The sequence below is a fragment of the Hypanus sabinus genome, chromosome 6 (assembly GCF_030144855.1).
Source record: "Hypanus sabinus isolate sHypSab1 chromosome 6, sHypSab1.hap1, whole genome shotgun sequence".
NCBI classification, from domain to species: Eukaryota; Metazoa; Chordata; class Chondrichthyes; order Myliobatiformes; family Dasyatidae; genus Hypanus; species Hypanus sabinus.
The window spans coordinates 145678634-145700495 of record NC_082711.1 but is presented as its reverse complement, the minus strand read 5'-3'; the positions used below and the strand labels follow the sequence as shown (position 1 = coordinate 145700495).

The window sequence follows — 21862 nt, the reverse complement described above, 5'->3', positions numbered from 1 at the left end:
TATAGACATTGGAAATAATAATACATTACACAGCCTTGCAGACAGTGTAGATCCAAATGTAAATTCTTTTCATACTAATATCAATTTGTGTTGTAGGTAACATTCTATTACAGAAAGTATGATTGTCTCCACATACAGTGTATGTCACTATAAATCTATTACAGACATACATTAGAAATAATTCATGCTTTTGTTTTTATAATGAAATGAATTTCTTTAGCAATAAATAATATTTTATTTAATAAACAAATATAGCAGCATCCAGGCACTGGAGAAACTGTTGAGTGTCTCTACCCTCATTATATTATGTACATAACAGATAAATTAAATGAAAAATGCCAATGCTGGAAATAAAAGCTTAAGAAATACAGAATAATTTTGTTACATCTGTATAAATGAGTACATATTGAAGATTCCTTTCCTGTGTATACTTGTTCTGATAAAACTTTACAATCAATATTGTTTCTCTTTACAGATGGTGATGAAACTGTGCCCAATACCAGCTATTCACATTTTACTACATATTATCAATGGCATAACTCTTAAAAACCTTTAATAATCACCAACTAGGACAATACCAAGCACCACCTCAGATTCAAACAAGCTGGTTGATAGTTTAGAAGATCCAGTGTAAATTGTATTAAGTCAAGTATTTTATTTTCTATTGTTCTCTTTATTTGACAATGGATTTTTTTAGTCTTTTTAATCACTTCCGTAGCTCATGACTACAGAAAACACTGCAAAGCTGGTGTCTCCTTTAAGCCAAAATTTCTTATACATACAGTAAATGTTCAGCTTTTTTTAAAAAACAAAATTCCCCTTTTTATTTTAACAGTAACAGATAGTCCATGCACCCAGCTTCATTTTGTTTTATTTGATCAATAATCTCTGATAAGAAATTACATATTCCAAGGGACTAATTCCATGGTGTAAATAACCTCCTGAATAACTATCGGCTAATGCCCAGAAATTTGGTTTGGAAGTAAGCAAAAATTGACTTTAGCTGGAGTATAAATCAATTTCCAGGTGAAATTCTGATTGATGCACAATTGTTTTGGGCACTTCTGGTCGGGAATTAAGAGATGCTTGAAATATTCTGCTGAAAAGTAATTTATTCAAAACATCAGCCCTATTTCCCCCTACAGGTATGTTCATGACTATTTTCAACATTCAGCTTTTTAAATTTCATGTTACTAGCATTGGCGTTTATTTTGCTTTTCATTAATAACTGGTCAGTATCAATGTCTGTGTAGTCAAATTTTCTTTTGAGTCAAAAGTGCATTACAACTTCTGCACTCACCGTTTATAGCCCATCAACCCAATTTGACCTCCCACAACTGGAAAAAGACAACACACAAAAATTGCTGGAAGTACATGCAGATCAGGCAGCAATCATGTTGAATTTTTTCTTCTTCGGGATTAGAAAGGAAGGGGAAAGATGCCAGAATAAAAAAAAACTGTTCAGGGGGCAGGAAAGGAGGATAGCTGGAGGGTGATAGGTGAACCCATGTGTGTGTGAAAGGTAAAGGGCTGGAGAGGAAGGAATCTGATAGGGGGGGAGAGTGGACCATAGGAAGAAAGGAAGAAGAGGAAAGGTGATAGGCAGGTGAGAAGAGACAGGTCTCGATGGGTCTCACTAATGTAGAGAAGGCTGCATTGGAAGCACCAGACACAATAGACAGGTGAATAGACAAATTTGCAGGTGAAGTGTTGACTCACCTAGAAAGACTGTTTGGGGCCCTGAAAAGAGGTGAGGGAGGTAATGAATGGGCAGGTGTTGCACTTTAGACACTTGAAGGGTTAAATGCTGGGAGGGTGATTAGTGAGGAGGATGAATGGACATGGGAATCACAAAGAGAGTGATCCCTCTGGAAAGAGGAAAGTGGGGGGAGATAAAGATGTGTTTGGTGGTAGGATCCCTTTGGAAGTTGCAGAGAAGGATGTGCTGGATGCCGAGGTGGCATACAAGTACATGAGGAATTCCATCACTGTTGAGGCAGTGGGAAGACAGGGTGAGCGTGGATGTCGAGCAAATGAAGGAGATACAGGCGAAGGCGTAGGAAAGGAAACCCTGTTCTTTGAAGAAGGCCAGCTTCTCTGATGTCCTGGAAAGGAAAGCATCATTCTGGGAACAGGTGCAGCAGAGGCAAAAGAACTTAGTAAAAGGGAAAAGCATTTTTACAGAAGACAGAGGGGGAAGAAATATGGTCAAGATAGCCGTGGGAATTGGTAGGTTTATCAAAGCTGTCGACAGTTTGTCTCCAGAGATGGTGGTGGAGGGGAACTGGTTGGTTCTTTTATTGAGAGAGAAAATGAATGTCAGAAGACAACCATAGAAAATAATGAAGCACAACCTACCAAAACCATCACTGAGATAGAGATTAAATAGATTCCACTGTGATATTGTACACAGCATCTGCCAGCTTATTTTGCAATGCTCAAGATATTAACAAATCACTACTGTCTGCTCCATTGGTGATTACCTTAAGCGGCCCACCATAGTCCGCCGCAGTGCCTAACTCACAGATCACTCCACACAGTAGCAAGGGGCCACACACGGCACATCATTTCATCAGAGCAGATCCTTGCATGGGGGATGGAGTGTGTTGAGGATCACTGCAAGTCTCCTTCCCATGTCCTCCCTCACTTGCTTTAAAGCTGCTGTTGGGAGAGGGTTCCATAAAATCTGATGAGCCTCTCTAGAGATCACTACGGAAGTTTACAGATGTCCGTGACACTCGCATTGGGAAGTTTGCAGCTCAAGACTCCTTTCATCTTTGGAGGCAAGGTACAAAAGCACATTTCCAAAACTCTCTTCATACAATTTAACAAAGTATTAAGGATGGGAATTAAAGTGGCACCAACATTGCATGTAACAATGTTTTAACGCACCAAAAGTTGATGAAATCTAATACTTGGGTACAAATGTCTCAAGGGAAAACAGACATCTGAGGCAGTTTTCACCTCTTAAACAACGAAAGGAAGCCTTTTCCTTCCGGAATCTGACTCCTGGTCCTTCGGAGAAAGAAAGAATGATGTTTAGAATCAGAGCTCTCGCAGGGGTTTTCGGCAGAACCAGGCCAGGTTTGTTCAGCTTGCTGCTGGCTTCTCAGTTGTTGGTTTATTATAAACTGCATGTCATCCTGCAGAATAATAGCACAAATAACAATATTGTCAGTCCGGTGACCTGACCAAATATCCACGTGTCTATAAGGCTTTTGAATTCATCTGCCATTAATCCATTCAGCTATCTGTCCAACCATCAACTCACCAGCCACAGGATATTATGCTGAAATGGAAATAAATGACCCTTTAGTACTTTCTAAACTACTGGTGGGTAGAATATCTCTCATTCACACATATTAAAGCATGCGATTTAATTAATTCCCTGATGCTTGTGGGCCTTGCTACATTTAAAATTTGTTGTTGTGTGCCCCTACGAACAAACTGTAGTGCTGTAGTTATATTGTAGTTTCAGTCATCCAGGTTTGAACCTGATGTTCAGTGCTGTTTACATGGGTCTGTACTTTCTCTCTGTAACTCTGTGTTTCCTCTGAGTGTGCTGGATTCCTCACGTCTCGACAATGTGCTAGTTTTCAACTTAGCTGGTTACTTGTACAGATGGTTGGAAGAAGAACCGAGGGGGGCGGATGTTAATGAGAAAATAGGGGAGTGGAATGGACAGGAATACTCTGAGAGTTGGCTTAGACACACAGGCATGGCATCCTTCCATGTCATAGTGCAATATGAGAATTTACACTTTAGATGTGCAGAATCAGCTGAAATGCATTCAAGCATTCAGGACCATAAAAGATGCCATATACATAAATGTAACTGTGTTTTAGTCCAGTCCACTCCCTCAGATATCAGTCTATGTCTACACTCTCTATATATTAAACATTTGTCTACAACAGCATTCCACTCTGTCTATTTCGATCTAGATTTACCATTGCTGAATCTCCTTAGACCTGCTCACAATTACAGTCCAAGTGAAGTCCTTTTCTCCCATAAATAATGTACTGAAGTTAGCCTTTCCCTTGTAATCTTGGTTGATTTCCCCCATCAATAGCTTACATTCCCATTAGTGATCTTCCCGTTCTCAACTCCTAATTCATCATGGGCACATCAATACCTGCAGTCTATAGTGTCTACATGAGGAGCTGCATCAAGAAGGCAACATCTCCTCACTAACTTCTTAACTACATTCTACAGAGGCGTGGTTGAGAGTGTGCTGACCTTTTGCATCACAACCTGGTACTCCAGCTGCAGTGCTGCCGACAAAAAAGCCTTGCAGAGGGTGGTTAGGGGAGCAGAGGTGGTTATTGGGGTCTCCCTACGTTCTGTCCAAGACCTCTTTCAGAGTCGATGCCTCCAGAAGACACGGTACATCACTAAGGACCCCTCACACCCTCTCCATGAACTGTTTGTTCTTCTGCCATCAGGTAAACGTTACAGGAGCATCAAAACTAAAACCACAAGGCTACTAAACAGCTTCCTTCCACAGGCAGTCAGACTGCTAAATAGCTGCTCTACCCGACACTGCTTTGGACATTTTTAACTTGCACTGGACACTTATAACTTGTTTTTAACTGACATGTGGCTGCTGTGTTTTACTATTTATTGTTATGTTATTTAGTGTTGCATTTGTTATGTTATGATTACACTGCTTCTGGGAAACGCTGTCTCATTCTGCCCTGCAGAGCTGATGTACGGTTAGAATGACAATAAAGTTTTTGAATCTTGAATCTTTGAATCTATCACCAAAGACCCATACCATCCAGGCTATGCCATCTTTTCACAAAGGTACATAGGCCTAAGATCCTACACCATCAAGAATATCTACTTGTCTTCAACCTGTAATATCTACTTGTTCCTGAGCCAACCTGTACAACAGTAATCAACTCCTCAGTATAACAACACTGTGACCACTTAGAACTCTTTGCACTATAATGAAATCTGTTTCTATGTTCTAATTGTATACTTCTATTGGAAACCACAATTTTTAAGATAATACTTTTTATAAGATTCATACTTTTAAGAAAATTCACTGGCAACTAAAGTAAGTTTATCATCTTTCTCATTTTTCATTGGCTAATTATCAGCATATTGACCATGTGATGTAATTGGTTTAATTATGTAGCCTATTAATCAATTTATCTCTATCTATCTAAGGAATTTTCTTTATCTTGTGTTAGATTTTTCAGAAGAGCCATCTTTATTCCTTTGTCTTACACCCCTTAGCATTAACACCCTTTTAGCATCTTCTCTCAGCTCTTTGTTTAGTTTGCTTAGTATTTTATGTTTGTTTCAACTCTTAAAATAAACTGAAATTTTGGAATTAAGACTGCACGCCATTCTTGACTCCTGGAAGAATCTCAAGGATCAGAAATTAAACAGAGGTCCAACTATTTCTTGTAAATTTTTTTGTATAATTTATGTTTAGTTTGTTTTACTTGTGAACATTGTGCATCTGATGCGATGTGCCTGTGATGCTGTCGCAGGTCAGCTTTTCATTGCACCTGTGTGTACCTGTACTGTACAATATACTCATCTTCAAACTTCTTTCAATATACTCATGTACAATATACTCATCTTCAAACTTCTTTCTATAACTTAATGCAGTGAAAAGAAGTCTCATGAACATCTTAATCCAATTAAAGTAGCCTCACTTCGTTATCAAAAAAACATTTCAGAGCTTGTTTATACAAGTGACTCTCCACACGTTAGATATATTAGTGTGTTAATGCAGATGCACTGAATAAATGGACATGGAAATTATAAGGCACTGGAAGAAACAGCTCCCTTGGGCCAACAGAGTAAATTGAATTTTTTTTCTGTCAGACATCCAGTTTGTTCACTTCCCATAATATTTCTGATTTTTCATTAGTGCATTCCTTTTTATCCCCCCAAGAAATTTCCTTTTAAAATAATTTTCCCTTACTGTCCCTGATGTTGATGAGCAGATGGTCCAGTTGCTGCACAGATTGAAAGGGTGCTGAAGGAGGTGCCTGGCATGCTCGAGTCAAGACCCTGAGTCAGGAAGTAATGCTGTAGCTTTATATAAGGGTGCCTCTGGAGTATTGCATTCGATTCCAGTTGTTCCAATACAGGGAACACGTGGGGGCTTTGGACAGGGCACTTAAGAGTTTTGCCAGGATGCTGCCTGGTTTAGAGGGCATATGCGACAAAGAGTGAGTAGGCAAACTGGATTATTTTCTCTGGGGCAGCGGAGATCTGATAAAAGTTTATAAAATTATGCAGGCATAGAAACGGTAAACGGCAGTACCTTTTGCCTGTGGTCAAAATGTCTAACACTAGAGCGTGTACACTTACGGGGAGAGGGGATAAGTTCAAAGGAGATGTGAGGGGCAATCACACCTCCTGATAAAGGGTGCTGCTTGACCTGCCGAGTTCTAGCACTTTGTGCATGTTGTTGTGAGGGGAAAATGTATCTTTACACAGAGAGGGGTGGGTGAAGGGAATGCACTGCCAGGAATGGTGGTAGAGGCAAACATGATACTGTAGAGGCAATTAAGAGGCTCTTCGATAGGCACATGAATGTGCAGATAATGGGGCATAAATTCATTGGATAGGCAGAAGGGATTTGTTTAGGAGTTTAAATAGTTGATTAAGCATCTCTACCTTACTTAACTCAGCACACCAGCACCAAAGGGCCTATTCTTGTGCTTTACTGTTCTACGTTCCATTAGCTCTTTTGTCAATAGTTTGTGGTAGAAAACTACTTGTCTTAAACTAAGTTTTATAATTTTTACAATTAACTCTGAAGCGATACCTTCCTATTGCCTTATTAGTTAGTGAAAACATACATCACAATATTTCATGATTCTGAAGACTGTAATTACATAAGTCATCCTTTGCAATGGCTTTGAACATACCTGCCAAGCTTCTAACTCCTGTGACAGATTTACTTTCTGCTGAATAGTGTCCAGAAGCTGGGAGTTCAACAACTTCATGTCCCTTTGGCACTTGGCCAGCTCCACTTCCACAGCGTTCTTCCTGGAAAAAATAACCCATTGTTACTATACCTGAGGGGAATAGTTACAGAAGCATTTGCTGTTCATCCTAGTGTTCAGCTAAACAAACCATCCTTCCTTTAGCCTCACACAAAGGAGCTGGTGCCACATCCAATCCTATTGGTCATCTAAAGGGGGCAGGGAGGTAAATGACATGAAATTATAGACCAGTTAGCCTGACTTCCGTGGTTGGGTAAAGGCCAAAGTCCATTATTAAGCATGAATGTTCTGGCCTGTGGAGGTGCAGTTTGTTTCGTATGCATTCTATTTGTATGATCATCACTTCCGGTAAGTAAGCTGTGTTTTTATATCATTTCCTGTGTGGATTAATTTGGATTTTGGTTTGAAGCGCACAATGGAAAGATGTCCATCTCCATCCACTCTTTATTTGCCCTTGAAACAGCAATATCTGTGAATCTTAAGTTTTGTTAATACAGTGGTTTCCGGTCAATTGGGACAAATTAGGACCAGCACATTTTGACCCAATCAAGTAGTTGCCCCAATTACCCAAAGTTTCATGGAAATAGTTAAAAAGGAATAGAAAATACAAACTACAATTTAACTGAGTAACAGATGTGTATTTAAATGAAATACAGAATTAATCAGAATACTATCAAGACTACTACAGTGCTATAAAACTGTATTAGTTTCTAAATGTTATTGATGGAGGAATTCATTTAACATACACCGATGTGTTCTTATAATTGTCTATAAATTAACAAAATCAGTGCAGATAGTGGACTGCCTTCAAGCAGTGCTTTGGATGATTGCATCCTCCAAATCTTTTTTAAATTGTGGCTTTCAAGATGATTGTCAATACCTTCAAATTCCACATGGTCCCTAACTTTATGAAGTACTGAAATCCTTTCATTTTCACTTCCAGCTGTTTCGGGCATCTCCAAGTCTGAATGCTTGAAACTACAGTGACCAAAACAGTTCTGAATTGTCTTACTGTATATGGCTTGCCAAATATCAGTGACAAAAGTCACTGCTTTTTGAACACAAACACACAATGGTGCTATTTAGAAACAACTCAATCTAAGCATGTGTAGTGTCTAACAGCCACACAAAATGCATGTGACTGACTAGTTAGAAAATGTTCGGTGACAAACTCTGGTCTCAACTAAGTGATATACTATCCCAAATAAACTAAGGGAATCCCACCTATTGTCTTGATTTGTTTTTGTTCTTTAAGAGTTGTCCCAAATAGCCAATGATTAATTGATGTCTCAATTAACCCGAATCCACTGTATTGGTAAACATTCAGTATTTTGAAGGAGGTATTATATTTATTTATTTCTTGTTATTAAGATATTGTTATGCCATGGGTTTACTGATGTTTACACTGCGTGGTTATGTAGTGTTGCATGTGTGTAATATCTTGCTTAACACTGATTGCAAGAATAATCACTGTATTTATATATTCAGATGCATAACAATTCTGTATTGAATTTATTACATATGTTGCTTAACATTCTGCAGTTCCACAAGTCAGATCTTGTTAAAATCCCTGAAGGAAGCTTTTGTCTCGGCTGATTTTTGGGAAGGTGTTTAACTCCTGCAAAGCTTTTTATATATGCACTGCAAGGGCAGGAGAATAAGGTTTCAGTGTACTTGGATGTACTTGATAAAATAGGTCAAAGTCAGGATGGTTTCTTCAAGGGAAAATCTTGACTTACAAATCTATTAGAATTCTTTGAAGAAATAACAGGCAGTATAGATAAAAGAGAGATAAAGGATGTTGTTTCGCTGGAATTTCAGAAGGCCTTTGACAAGGTACCACGCATGAGGCTACTAAACAAGAGCCCATGATACTACAGGAAAGAAAATTGGTTGACTGGTAGGAGGCAAAGAGTGGGAATAAAGGGGGGCTTTTCTGGTCAGCTGCTGTTCTGCAGCGTTCTGTGCTGGGAACGCTTTTTTTCACGTTTTATGTCAATAATTTGGATGATGGAATTGATGGCTTTGTAGCCAAGTTAGCAGATGATACAAAGAAAGGTGGAGGTGAGAAAGCAGGGAGTCCACAGAAGGACTTAGACCGATTCAAAGCATGGACAAATAAGCGGCAGATGGAATACAGTGTAGGGAAGTCTAAGGTCATGCACTTAGTTAGAAGGAATAAAGGCATAGACTACCTTCAGAAATCAGCAAAGTCAGAAATCAGAACTGCAAAGGGGCTTCTGGGTCTTCATGCAGGATTCCCTAAAGGTTAATTTGTGGTTTGAGTTGATGGTAAGCAAAGGAAATTCAATGTCCACATTCATTTTGAGAGGACTAAAATATAAAAGTAAGGATGTAATGCTGAGTCTTAATAAAGCACTTGTCACTCTGCTCTTATTGCGAGAAGTTGTGGTCCCCTTGTATAAGGAAGGAAGTGCTGTCATTGGAGAGGGTACAGAGGAGGTTCACAATCTTGGGAACGAAAGGGTTAATGTATTAGTAGTAGTTGATGACTCTGAGCCCATACTCTCTGGAGTTTTGAAGAATGGAGAAGGGGTGGTGGTTGAATCTGATTGAAACCTATTGAATATTGAAAGGCCTCGATAGGGTGGACATGGAGAGCATGTTTCCTATAGCAGGTGAGTTTAGGACCAGATGAGACAGCCTCAGAATACAAGGATGTCCCTTTAGAACAGAAGAGAGGAGGAATTTCTTTAGTCAGAGGGTGGTGAATCTGTGGAATTCTTTGTCACAGACGGCTGTGGAGGCCAAGTCATTGAATATTGTGTATATTTAAAGTGGGAGTTGATAGAGTTTTGAATAGTAGTGACATCAAAGCTTATGGGGAGAAAGCAGGAGAATGGGATTAAGGATAATAAATCAGCCATGCTAGAATGGCAGAGTAGACTTGATGGGCCAAGTGGTCTAATTATGCTCCTATGTCTTAGGCCTTATGGTCTTAATTGGCAAAAAACTTAAAATCAGCACTGTGGCATATCTAAAGCAAAGTAACAGATATTCCCAAGGTTGACATTGTGTCAGCAGAATGCTGCAGCTCCAGCAACTAGGGTTTAATCCTATACTCCGGGGCTTTCTGAATGGAGTTCATCCATTCTCCCTGTGACTAAACAGGCTTTCCCCTGTTGCTCTAGTTTCTTCCCACATCTCAATATTAACATACAATGATAAATTGCCCCTAATGCCTGGGAAGGTGGGAGAATTTGGAGTGGCTGATGGGAATGTGAGGAGTATGAAAACATGGCTTAGTGTAAAAGAATGGTTGGTGGTCAATGCAAACTTGGTGACGAAGATCCTGTTTCCGTGGAAAAGCAAGCAATCCGCTGGAGGAACTTAGCAGGTTGAGGATCATCAGTGGGAGGACAGGAATTGCTGATGCTTTAAGCTGAAACCCTGCATCAGAATTTGGGTCCTGATGCAGGGTTTTGACGAAATGTCAACAGTTCCTTTCCTCACACAGCTGTGGCTCGATCCACTGAGTTCCTCAAGCAAATCTATTGCTCCAGATCCCAGCATCCACCATCTCATATCCCCAGGCTGTTCACTCAAGGTCTCACTCTATGGCTCTTATGGTTGTGTTGCAAAAACTGAGCCGAGGTTCTTCAACAGCCGCTAACTTCAGGTAAATTAAAGTTAGCACTTTAAAGTAATGATGTTGCTTAACTGGGAGCTGAGATGACTAGGTTTACATTTTGGTGAGGGGCAGATGGGAATGATTGATTTAGGATGGCAACAGCAGTTATAAATGTGCAGTGTGGATGGTGTGAGCTGAAGGGAGCCATGTTCACAGGTAACAAAATATGGATGAGAGTTTTGGCTGCAGGAACTGAGGTGGGGTGGAGTCCCGCAGCGTGAGGGGGATTGAATTCAATAGTCTTAATTATGAAAGATGTGTGGGATCAGATACCAGAAACTATAATGTGCATTTCTGCTGCATCAAGACATAGGAAGCATGTAACAACTAGAAGCAGATTAGAAAAGGTTAGTGAAACACGATATGCTCTGACACTCACTTTGCAATCGCGGTATCCCGTTCGCGAATGGCCTGCTGGAGAGGTTGATGATCTGACGAGTTCTCTAGGCTGCACCTCAGGCTGTCATTTTCCTTCCTGAGCTTCATCAGATCAGTGCTTTGCAATTGCACCTAAAAATCCAATCATACCATCATGCTATGTGAAAAAAATAACACGAACATTTCATGTGTCTAAAACTGCCGTACCCAATCCATTGAGAGCATTTCACTTGGACTGTGCTCTGTCCCAGAAACACCCTGCAACCCCAGTAAATGCTTTTGAACAGAAACTGAGACTTCAATAACTTTTTAAATGATCCTCTCTGGAGATTATTTCAGAAAAGGACCTTTTTTCATCATTCGAGATTGATTGGGTGTTCACTGCAAATGACGTTGCTCTCTGCCACTCAAACAGAGGTCTGCTCTGCTGGCAACTGAAAACACAAACCACACCCGGGCAGTTATAGGTTTTGCCACACCCGATAATAATCTCAAACATGCTATTGTTCTGTCTGTGAGTGAAACACTAAATCACAGGATCTCAAGATGATTACAGCAAGGAAGGAAATCGTTCAGCCTCTTGAGTCTGTACTGAGGCTGTCTAAGAACAAACCTGCCAGATCCACTCCACTGATGGCTCACCTTACCCCTGCAAATTATTTCCATCTCCAGCTCCCGTCTGAACTCTAAAATTGAACCTGCCTCCACCACGTCTGCAATAGTCTGCAGACTCTTAACCACACAGTGACAGAAAAATAAACATATCCTTGTGCCACTTTTGGCTCTTTCCACAATCATCTACATTTTCCATCCTCTAGTCTTTGATTCTTCCGGCAATGGGAACTGTTTCTCTTTGTCTAATCTGCTGATCTCAAACATGCCATTGTTCCATTAAAGGGTGAAACACCAAAGTCACAGGAATTCAGGGTGATAAGAGCATGGAAAGAAACCATTCATGGTTAACCTGCTCTTCCAAGGTAAACAACTCTATATTCTTCAATCTATTCTCATAACGAGCCCCGCATGGAATCATTTTGATAAAACTCTGCAAACCCGTCGCATCTCTCTTATAATATGTAAAAGACAAATGTGTTTTACAAAGACTCATCATGACTTCGTTGTTCTTTGCCCTTACTTATAAAGCCTACCTACTTAATTATCTTCTCACCTTAACCCGTTATGTTCCATGATTTATGGACACCTACCCACAGATCTCCTGGTATCTGTACTCCTTTTAGAGCTCATTCCCATTCTATTCCCATTTTTCATTGTTTTGATCACCCAGTAATGTTCAACAGAAACATTACGCAGATCATCATGACCTAGATAATCCCTCTAGGATTGCACTACCCAACTTCACCCTCCCTGATTTACATTTACATATAAATTCCAATGTCCTGTCAATCTGAACCGAGCACACAGATGTGCTCTGCGGGACTCTGGTTGGGTGGCCAGGGTCTGTGCTTTATAGCTCACAGCTTGGTGTGTTTGAGAAGCAAATCCTCCCTAGTAGTGTAGATTCTAACTTTCTGGCTAACTAGCATGTAAGAATAGAAACATTGGCTGATCCACTGCTCAGTACGAGAGGACATGGCTTTAAGGTAAGGGGAGGGAAGGTCAAGGGGGATATTAGAGGAAGGTTTTTACTCAGAGAGTGGTTGGTGCGTGGAATGCACTGCCTGATGAGTCAGTGGTGGAGGCAGATACACTAGTGAAGTTTAAGAGACTACCAGACAGGTATATGGAGGAATTTAAGGTTGGGGGTTATATGGGAAGCAGGGTTTGAGGGTCAGCACAACATTGTGGGCTGAAGGGCCTGTAATGTGCTGTACTATTCTAGGTTCTACATTTTATCTACCTTCTCCATTGCCCAAAAATGATCTCAATGTCCAAGCACCTTCATACAGCTGCTTCATGCATCCATCAGGCCATGTGGAAACTAGCCTGTGGACCACGTCATTTTCTGCACAGTATTACCTGTTTCTGAAGCTCCTCGATCATCTGCTGCTTTTCTTTGCTCAATGCTTTCTCCTGCTGGAATTGTTGCTGTTGCCATTTCAGCTTCTCCTCCAATCCTTTTGGATCATCTTCTAGGTGAACCTTGGGAAAATGTTAGAAAATGGTTAACCAATTCCCAGGAAGAGCACTTATCCAACAGCAGGCAGACAAATGTAGCATGGTAGTCATTGTACAAGTGCCATTAAAATTCCTTATGCATTTCATAGTGTGGGGTGGGGTTAGTGGGGAAAAGCTCCCACTATCTATTAAATGTCCCCAACATCATGCATCTCCAATTGCCTCTGACAACCAACTCCAGCTCCTGGCCTTCATGTGTGACTTGGAGAAGCAAAATTCTGATCTCAAACTCTGATGCCTTGCAGCTATACCCACTCCTGGGAAGGGCTTTGGGAGTAAACACAGAGAAAAATCCAGAGCTCGAATCCCTAAGGCAGTCCTTCATTGAACTCAATGCTAGCTGGCAACTCCTATGACACCATTGGTGCCGAACAGTATCGGCCCCTGCCGTTCCTTTGGATTCATCAGCTGCATGGAGAGGGGGAGCCTGCAGCAAGGGCAATGGCTTGCTCTCCATATTGTGCTGCCCTGGTTTACGTATTGAATATAGCCAGCTAGGGTGCAACATCCATAGTTGACCTCAACCAACAGAGGCCTATAAATGAGTCATGACATTAACTTTACTCAGCTGGGCTAGAGGAATTGAACTATGTAATCCAACAAGGTAATGTGCCTTTATAGCTGTTGTCTCATTGGTCAATGTTGTTGTTATGCAGTTGCTTCACCATGTCCTCTGTGGCTCCCAGCCCTGCATCACAAAGTCCTTATTGGCAGCAGGTTAACTTTAATGTTATTTTTATATCAAAGTGCTGCCAATGATCTGAACTCACACCTTTGGACCATTATTACAGGCCGGCGATAGGTGTGTTTGTACTCTGCATTTTTAAAACCTGCTGACTCAAATCCTTTGTTTTAGTTGTCCCAGTTAATTCACGACACCAAACAAAGCGGTCATTGAGGACTAGATAGAATAACATTCGCAACAGGTTTAGTTGATATCCTGGAAGAGCTTCTTGGGACAAGCTGAAGAGACTTGGGCTCTGTTAGTACTTCATTCAGAAACATATGCAATGTAACTGTGTTGGGGAGGGGGAAGGTTACACAGCGGCTCATCTGTGCAAACCTTATTGGGGCCTGCATTCATTCTGCTCAAATGTCAAGGAAAACAACAGTTTGCTCTTTATCACTGACAGGTATGAGCTGAAACCTCATTCTCTTTGTGGACAGAACTGGATTCATCAAATAGTCTAGAGGGACATGATTGGAGCTGTCACCATGAAATGGACCAGCTTACCCTGCAGAACAACTGTCAGACATGGGGAAAGGGACCTTTGGTGGGAAGTTCTCACTGCAGCCATCCAGTATCTGGCCATGCATGGAGATTAAGTGGAATTAAAGCTTTCACCTCTCAATAATATACTTCAAGACCCAATAACTGAAAAAAAAATAATGTAATGGAGAGATTTTTCTGAGTTTCATCTCCAAGTAAGATGACTGCTGAATTAGTGCTCTGGCTTATGAGTCTATCCCCACTGGGACACGGATTGGAATAGTTCAAATTCCTTTCCAGCTGACAAACAGAGAAGGTTTTAATTCTTTAGTCAGGTTGGATTCCCTGCACCTCACTCAATGTGACCCTTAACTACTGGTCAATTCCAGCTGCAGTGAAATCAACCGATTGATAGGTATAAAAATGTCCTTACCGGTACAGCTGAGCCATGCACCAGATTGTATACTAAGTCTTTCAGGTGCAAGAGGGCTGCCTGGAGACTGGGTGTCTGAGATCCAGTCAGACTATCAGAGCGGTCTGTGCCCATCAAGGTCAGTAACTCCTGATGCAGCTCCTCAATTTCAGTCTTTATCTGGATTGAGGCAAAGAAAAGCACAGCTGATTAAGAAAGTAACGAGTTCAGCAATTCCCTGCATATCAGCTCTCCTGCAAAGTTTAGGGCAGTATAATCTGTTAGCGTGTAAGTGTCCAGTGAGCATCCGTACCTGATCTTTCTCAGTCTCCCAGGCCTCAGACTCCAGGCTCTGCTCAATTTCCGAAAGCAGGGATGTATTACAGCTCGTGGATTCCTGCATTGTCTGCTGCTCGCTCAGCTCCTGCATTCGGCTCTTCAGCTGTCGGTTCAGTGCTTGCACCTCCTTGTAATCCTCCTGTGATATGGTTAGCTATCAATGGCAGGCAAAGAAAACATATCAGCAATATTCAGAGAGAGGTCATCTCCTCAGCAATGATTATTTACTATTGGTACAACCACACAAGTGGGACCACCTGGCCTACGATAACACTTTCTCCCCACAAACTTTTCTACGACAGTGTTCCCATCCAATCTCCTGCCAAAGCCACTGTGTATCACAGAGGCCCTCCTCTGAAAAGTGCCTGAATTCAGTGGCCAGTCCTGATGTTCAAAGCCAGCAAGGGTCAGCTATTCTGTCGCAGGCAACGTTACACGAGAGTCAAAACTTTCCTTTATCAATGCTCACATGCCAGCAGGATTTACTGAATCACTCTGGGAGTGCTGTTCTTCCTTTTAGTTCCTGAGAAGCTCAGAAAAACTGCAGTAAACACAAAGGAGTGGGAAATACTGTCGAATGTTTGAACCGGGGACTGAGTAGATACCGACTTGGAACTTGATTGGCCACAAATGTCTGATCATGGCATCTCCTAAAATTGAGATCCCTGGACATATTCTCAGAATCCCCAAAGGAAACAAAGCAATTCACTGACTGTTGCGGCACGAGATCTGCACTGAGGTAATTCAACCACGATGTTTGTCCCTGTTACATGTCTAGTCATTAACTAGAGCTTTATTCGGCTTGTTTTGATTGGGCTAATCAACACACACACAGTATTACTGGCTACCATAGAAGGAAAACTGAAGCCAGCGAGGATCACAAAGCTGAATAAATATGAACTGCGCAGCCACACAGCAGGTAACCATCCACATGCTGAGTACATAGCAGGTGAGAAGTCTCTTGTCCTCACATGTGGGTTATATATGTTCTTGCTCACAGAAGTACAATGAAGAGCTGCCTAGAAAGTGAATGAAGGCTCTCAGCATGGCAGCTATCCCAACCGTGGAAACTTCTGAAAGTCCCGTTTCCTCTCCAGAGAATCAGTTGGCTGACACTAATCAACAACACCAGTGTGAGTGTGTGTATGCATGTCTGCATGCGTTTGAACGTAGATGTGTGCATGCATAGTTATTTTATACCCATTGTGTATTTTTTTTCTGACAGCAGGGGAAAGGTCATTCAGCCCATCAAATCTATGCTGACCCTTGGAGCACTCCAGTCATTTACATCCCCTATTTACTTTCCTGTGATCTAGTTTCTCATCCACATCTATTGTCACCCCCTGATACTCGCAACAGCCACCTACACTGGGGGTTACCTATCAGCTGATCTACGAACCAGCAGATCTCTGGATGAGGGAGGAGAGAACTGTGTACTCACATGGAGAAGACTGAAGCTCTAAACAAGCAGCTAAGGTTGAATTGAAACACTAGAAAGTCTGCAGATGCTGGAAATCAAGCAGCACACACAAAATATTAAAGGAACTCAGCCGGCCAGGCAGCACCTATGCAAAGGAGTGAACGGTCAACATCAAACTGAGGCCCTTCATCAGGACCGGAAAAGATGCTGAGAAGTCGGAATAAAGGTAGGGGGAGGAGAGGAAGATGTGCAGGGTGGTAGTTGATAGGTGAAATCAGGAGGGGGGCATGGGGAAGGGGGTAAAGAGCTGGGAAGTTGATTGGTGAAAGAGATAAAGGGCTGGAGAAGGGGGAATCTGACAGAAAAGGATAGAAGACCATGGGAGAAAGGGAAGGGGGAGGAGCACCAGAAGGAGGTGATGGGCAGGTAAGGAAATAAGGCGAGAGAGGGAAATGGGAATGGGGAATGGTGAAGGAGAGTGGGGGGCAATTACTGGAAGTTCAACAAATCGATGTTCAAAATTGATCTCCGTCGCTGGAGCAGTGAAACAGCTGCATAACCTTCTGTGTGCTGTCTATGTCAATGTCGGCATGTTCAGATGCAAGTGTGGCCCTGTACAAGCTGTGGTTTTGCTTGCCTCTTCATGAGAGGTTGGTGCTTTCTATTGTAGGCAGAAGATTAGGTGTACAGTACAAATAGCTACAATGTACCTTAATTTGTTCACAAAAAAGCTATTACACTGTCAATACATCATGTAATTTCTTAAAATATATTCTAAATCTGTACTGTCTGTCCATTAATAGCAGTTTGGCATTTCAATTTTACAGAACAAAGCAAGAGTGATGGCACAGACGTTAAACGATGGAACAATCACCTAAACAGTCTTTCCAAGTGAAGCCGCACTTCACCAAAGCACTTACACTTCAGTGTTCTCTACTTTGGAAACAGCAAATATACTTTGCAAAATATGTGGGTTCTTACCTCAGGATTGACCTTGACCTCCCCCTGCCCCTTGCTCATGCTGGCCTGCCTGTCTGTGTACTTTTGCACTGTTATGAGTAGGCCCAACACACACTTGATGAATAGTATCTTCTGTTAGGGCACTTATTATCTCACAGACTCGAAACTGAACTCTAACTTTGGGTAAATTGCTCTTTGTCTCTGTTTCTATCCACTATGATTTTGGCACAGTCTTTCTTTCTTCATTGGGGCAGCCAACAGCAAAGCTGACCTAGAGCCTTGCTGTAGCAAAACATAACAGCCAAAAAAGCATAACCTGTAACTATGACACTCGCCCATCGGAGATCTACTGGATCTACCCACCTCTTCCCCACATTCTCTGCAAAAGAAAACTAAATGTTTTTTCCCCCTCTCAGTCCCAGTTCTGATGAACGGTTTCATACCTGATAGGTTAATTCTGTTTCTCTGCCTGTGACTTGCTAAGTATTCCCAAAATTTTGTTTATATTGCCAACGTCTGAAATTTCAGATTCTCATTTGTTATTTTCTCTGATCTAAGGAATGATTTTATGATTGTCTTATTGTTCTGTTCACTGCCTCCTGTTAAGCTTCAGTTTCGAGTCCGGCAGTCCATCCTACAGATCGTACCTGCGATGCCCACTCCTGGTTCTTCTGCTGCAGCTGTAAGCATTGTTCTTGTATTGAGTCGTGGCTGCTCTTCAGTGACAGGTTTTCCTTTTCCATTGCAACCATCCGCTGCTCCAGGTTATGTTTTTGTTCTGACAACAGGGTGATCTGTCAAGAAGCAATGAAAACCTTCATGATCACTCCATTAAAACCTTTGCAAGAATAGGTTTTAATTAATCCAGAGAAGGCCAACATCTTCATAGCAACATTGTAAATACACAGTATTTTTTAAATTTTATATGATCTGTATCATTAGGAAATGCTGGAGCACTTCTGAAAAGATGCCAGTAAAAATGCTGTCAAAGGAATTGTTAACTGCTGGATCAACATATTGAAAGTACTGGAGGAACTCAGCAGGTCAGGCAGCATCTATGGAGGAGAATAATCCATCACAGTTTCAGGCCAAGACCCTTCATCAGGACTGGAAAGGAAGGGTTAGAAACCAGAATAAGATGGTGGGGGTGGGGAAGGAGTACAAGATGGCAGGTAATGGGTGAGACCAGGCAAGGGGGAAGGTGGGTGGGGGAGGGGAAAACTACCATAAGGTGGAGAAATCAACTTACTACTTCTTCAGTTCCCCACTCTTACCTCTTCTCCTCACCTAGCTATCACCTCTCCCTGGTGTCCCTTCTCCTAACCCTTCACCAATGGTCCACTCTCCTCTCCTATCAGGTTCTTTCTTCTCCAGTCCTTTATCTTTTCCAAGTACGACCTCTGAGATTCTTACTTCATCCTCCCCCCCCCCCCCCCCACCCCACTTGACTTTCTAGCTTGTCTTCCTCCTTATTCTATCATCTTCCCACTTTCTTTCCTCTCCTGATGAGGGGACCTTGGCCCAAAATGTTGAATGTTTATTCATTTCCATAGATGCTATCTGACCTGCTGAGTACCCCCCAGCATTTTGGGTGTGATACTCCTGTGTTTATATTAACCGCTGGGACTGATCTGACCTTAGGTGGCTATCACTTGCTCATCTCCATGTTCATCCAAGACTCCTATGTTCCAAACAGATCACATACCACAGGCTACACATTGAGGGATCATTTTTCAGATAGGGCAGTCGGGACTTACAAGACAACCAGGCTCAGTCTCACACATCAGGTCCTTAAACAGTTTACATGTCATGGTCTATCAGACAATTTCAGAGGCTCACCAGATTAGCTGGCAGCAGGAGTAGGGTACCAGAGTGAAACCAGCTTACTGTAAAATACATCATAGGTTTTACTTCCCTTTTCTAACTCAGAGCATAATTGTAGCTCTTCTATTCAGTTAAGGGTATTTAAAATTACTGAAGAGTGGATAAAGCTGGATTCCTATTCAGTAGACGCACCGAACTCACAGGACTATTTCAAACTCTGTAATTAGTCAGATGTTCAAACTTTTAAAAAAAATATTGAGGTACAAGTGTTGCCAATAATCACCAGCTTTCTGTTTCTGCAAAAGCACACTTCAGCAGAAAACAGATTTCTCTGTGCCACGAAACATACAGGGGCCTTTAAAACATTGACAATCACAATTTGAATCACACTGTCACAATGTTTCTGAATAACTATTAGAAAATTGGTTCCTTAAACAACTCATAAATGATACAATTCAAAATTATTATTGTTTTCAAATTCCTTTGTGGGATACTTTGTAATCTGAGCTTGTCCTATACTGATCTGTGCAACTTCAGTTTTCCTCACCCTACCCTCAACCCCAGCATGTGTGCCTTACTAAAAAGTTTGGTTACCGTTACTGCCAAGCTTACATAATAAAGATCGTTTTTTTTTGGGGGGGGGAAGGGGTGAAGAACGAGAAGCGATAGCCTCTCTCTCCGTTTGTTGATGATACTGCCTTTGTGAGATGACACAGAGAGAAATCAGAAAGAGGCAAATACCTATTAATGTCTATTGGCCACATACAGCTGGTAAATGGTTAACAAAATAATCCCCAAATGTCTATTGTTCATTTCCAATCTCTAGTGTTATAGCTCCCATTAGTGTGCACAACTAATATGTCAAAAACACAGTGGCTCTCTTAATTAACTGACTGGCATACTTTTAGCTTCAAAATAAAATACAAAATACTGGAAATTGTTCCCTGTAAAAATGACCTCCATTTCTCTCCCATCCTGAACTGCTGAATATTTCTGAGATATTTCAGGTACCTGTATTGGTTTGTTATTGGAGATCAATACACTTCCTGTAGCAGGAAATAGCACCTGGGTGTACTTTTGCATTTGTATTATCGGTCAGATCTACTACAGGTCACCCTGCCCACCTGATCCAGACAGTTGAGACCCAGGTGAACATGGGAAAGTATTTGTTCCATCATCACACAAGCTCCAGCAAACATTCCTCTCCATCAGAGATGAGGGAAATATAAAGACCAGCCAGGTTGGTGATGGTAGTATTTCTGTTATCTATTCCTTGTCAGACCCAGCTCACTTCTTTCTGAATGTGTGCCTGTTTACCTTGGTTTGAAACTGTAATGGCGGATCAGTCTGGTACATCTCCTCCTCGAATGAGCAATTGGATAGGACAGTTTGTTGAAATTGAGTGATGATGGAACAAATTCGCTCCTGTATTCACTCAGTGCAGGCTTGTCTCTCTGTTGGTATTTGGTGCTTCAGCTACAGAGACCCAAACACTCAGCAGTGACCTCAGGCTTCTGACCATAGAAACATACATTCAGTGGCCCTTCATTAGGTACCGCCTGTGTCAAATAAAGTGGCCACTGAGTGTATGTTCATGGTCTTCTGCTGCCATAGCCCATCCACTTCATGGTTCAACATATTCTGCATTCAGAGACGCTCTTCTGCATACCACCATTGTAACATGTGGTTATTTGAATTACTGTCACCTTCCTGTCAGCTTGAACCAATCTGGCTATTTTCCTCTGACCGCTCTCATTAACAAAGCATTTTTGCCCACAGAACCAAACTGCCACTCACTGGATGTGTGTGTGCGCGTGTGTGTTTTGTCATGCTATTCTCTGTAAACTCTAGAGACTGCTGTGCATAAAAATTGCGGGAAATCAGCAATTTCTGAGATACTCAAAACTACCCCATCTGGCATCAACAACTACTCCACAATCAAAGTCACTTAGATCACTGTTGTTCCTCATTCTGATGTTTGATTTGAACAACAACTGAACCTCTTGACCATGTCTGCATGCTTTTATGCATTGAATTGGTGCCACATGATTGGCTGATTAGCTATTTGCATTAGAAAGGTGTACAGGTGTATCTAATAAAGTAGCTTCTAGTTTAAGTACATTGCCAGCTTTAAATATTATTGCCAATAACTTTTCTGATGAGATATTTGCTAAACTAAATCAATACTCAATAGAAATGCTCAGGTCTGATCTCTCAAGATGAGGCCTTGCATCTCCAGATCATTAAATCAACACATGGGTGGGACCAAAAAATGAGTCACAGGCTAGACAATCTACTGTCTTTTCTAAATCACGTCTCTGAAAACGCAGTCACATCATTTTGAGAGCCACCTCAATCCTCAGGCTCCATGTTTCAGCTCCACCCTGTGTACTCACCTCAGCCTGGAGACTCTGAGCCCTTGTCGCATTGTCATTCAACAGAAGTTTCTTTCCCATAAACATGCCTCGCAGTGCTTGGATCTCCTGGGCAAGGGTCTGCTCCACTTTGGTCGCCTGGTGAAAAGAGGTACTTTATTTACTGAGGAGCACACCATTCT

At 41.6% G+C, this 21862-nt stretch overlaps 1 protein-coding gene across 3 annotated transcripts in view; it reads right to left on the bottom strand.

The window, feature by feature from the left end:
• Positions 1 to 207: 207 nt before the first annotated feature.
• Positions 208 to 21862, bottom strand: part of LOC132395932 (BICD family-like cargo adapter 1) — a 56727-nt gene continuing 35072 nt past the window's right edge. For all 3 annotated transcript variants that reach the window (XM_059973138.1, XM_059973139.1, XM_059973137.1), the window contains 8 exons: positions 21702 to 21818; positions 18129 to 18275; positions 15076 to 15255; positions 14784 to 14942; positions 12982 to 13104; positions 11006 to 11136; positions 6897 to 7017; positions 208 to 3143 (listed from right to left, as the gene is read on the bottom strand). In XM_059973138.1, coding sequence (XP_059829121.1) covers positions 2961 to 3143; positions 6897 to 7017; positions 11006 to 11136; positions 12982 to 13104; positions 14784 to 14942; positions 15076 to 15255; positions 18129 to 18275; positions 21702 to 21818 — 1161 coding nt within the window. In that variant the 3' untranslated portion in view covers positions 208 to 2960. The remainder of the gene's footprint in view (positions 3144 to 6896; positions 7018 to 11005; positions 11137 to 12981; positions 13105 to 14783; positions 14943 to 15075; positions 15256 to 18128; positions 18276 to 21701; positions 21819 to 21862) is intronic.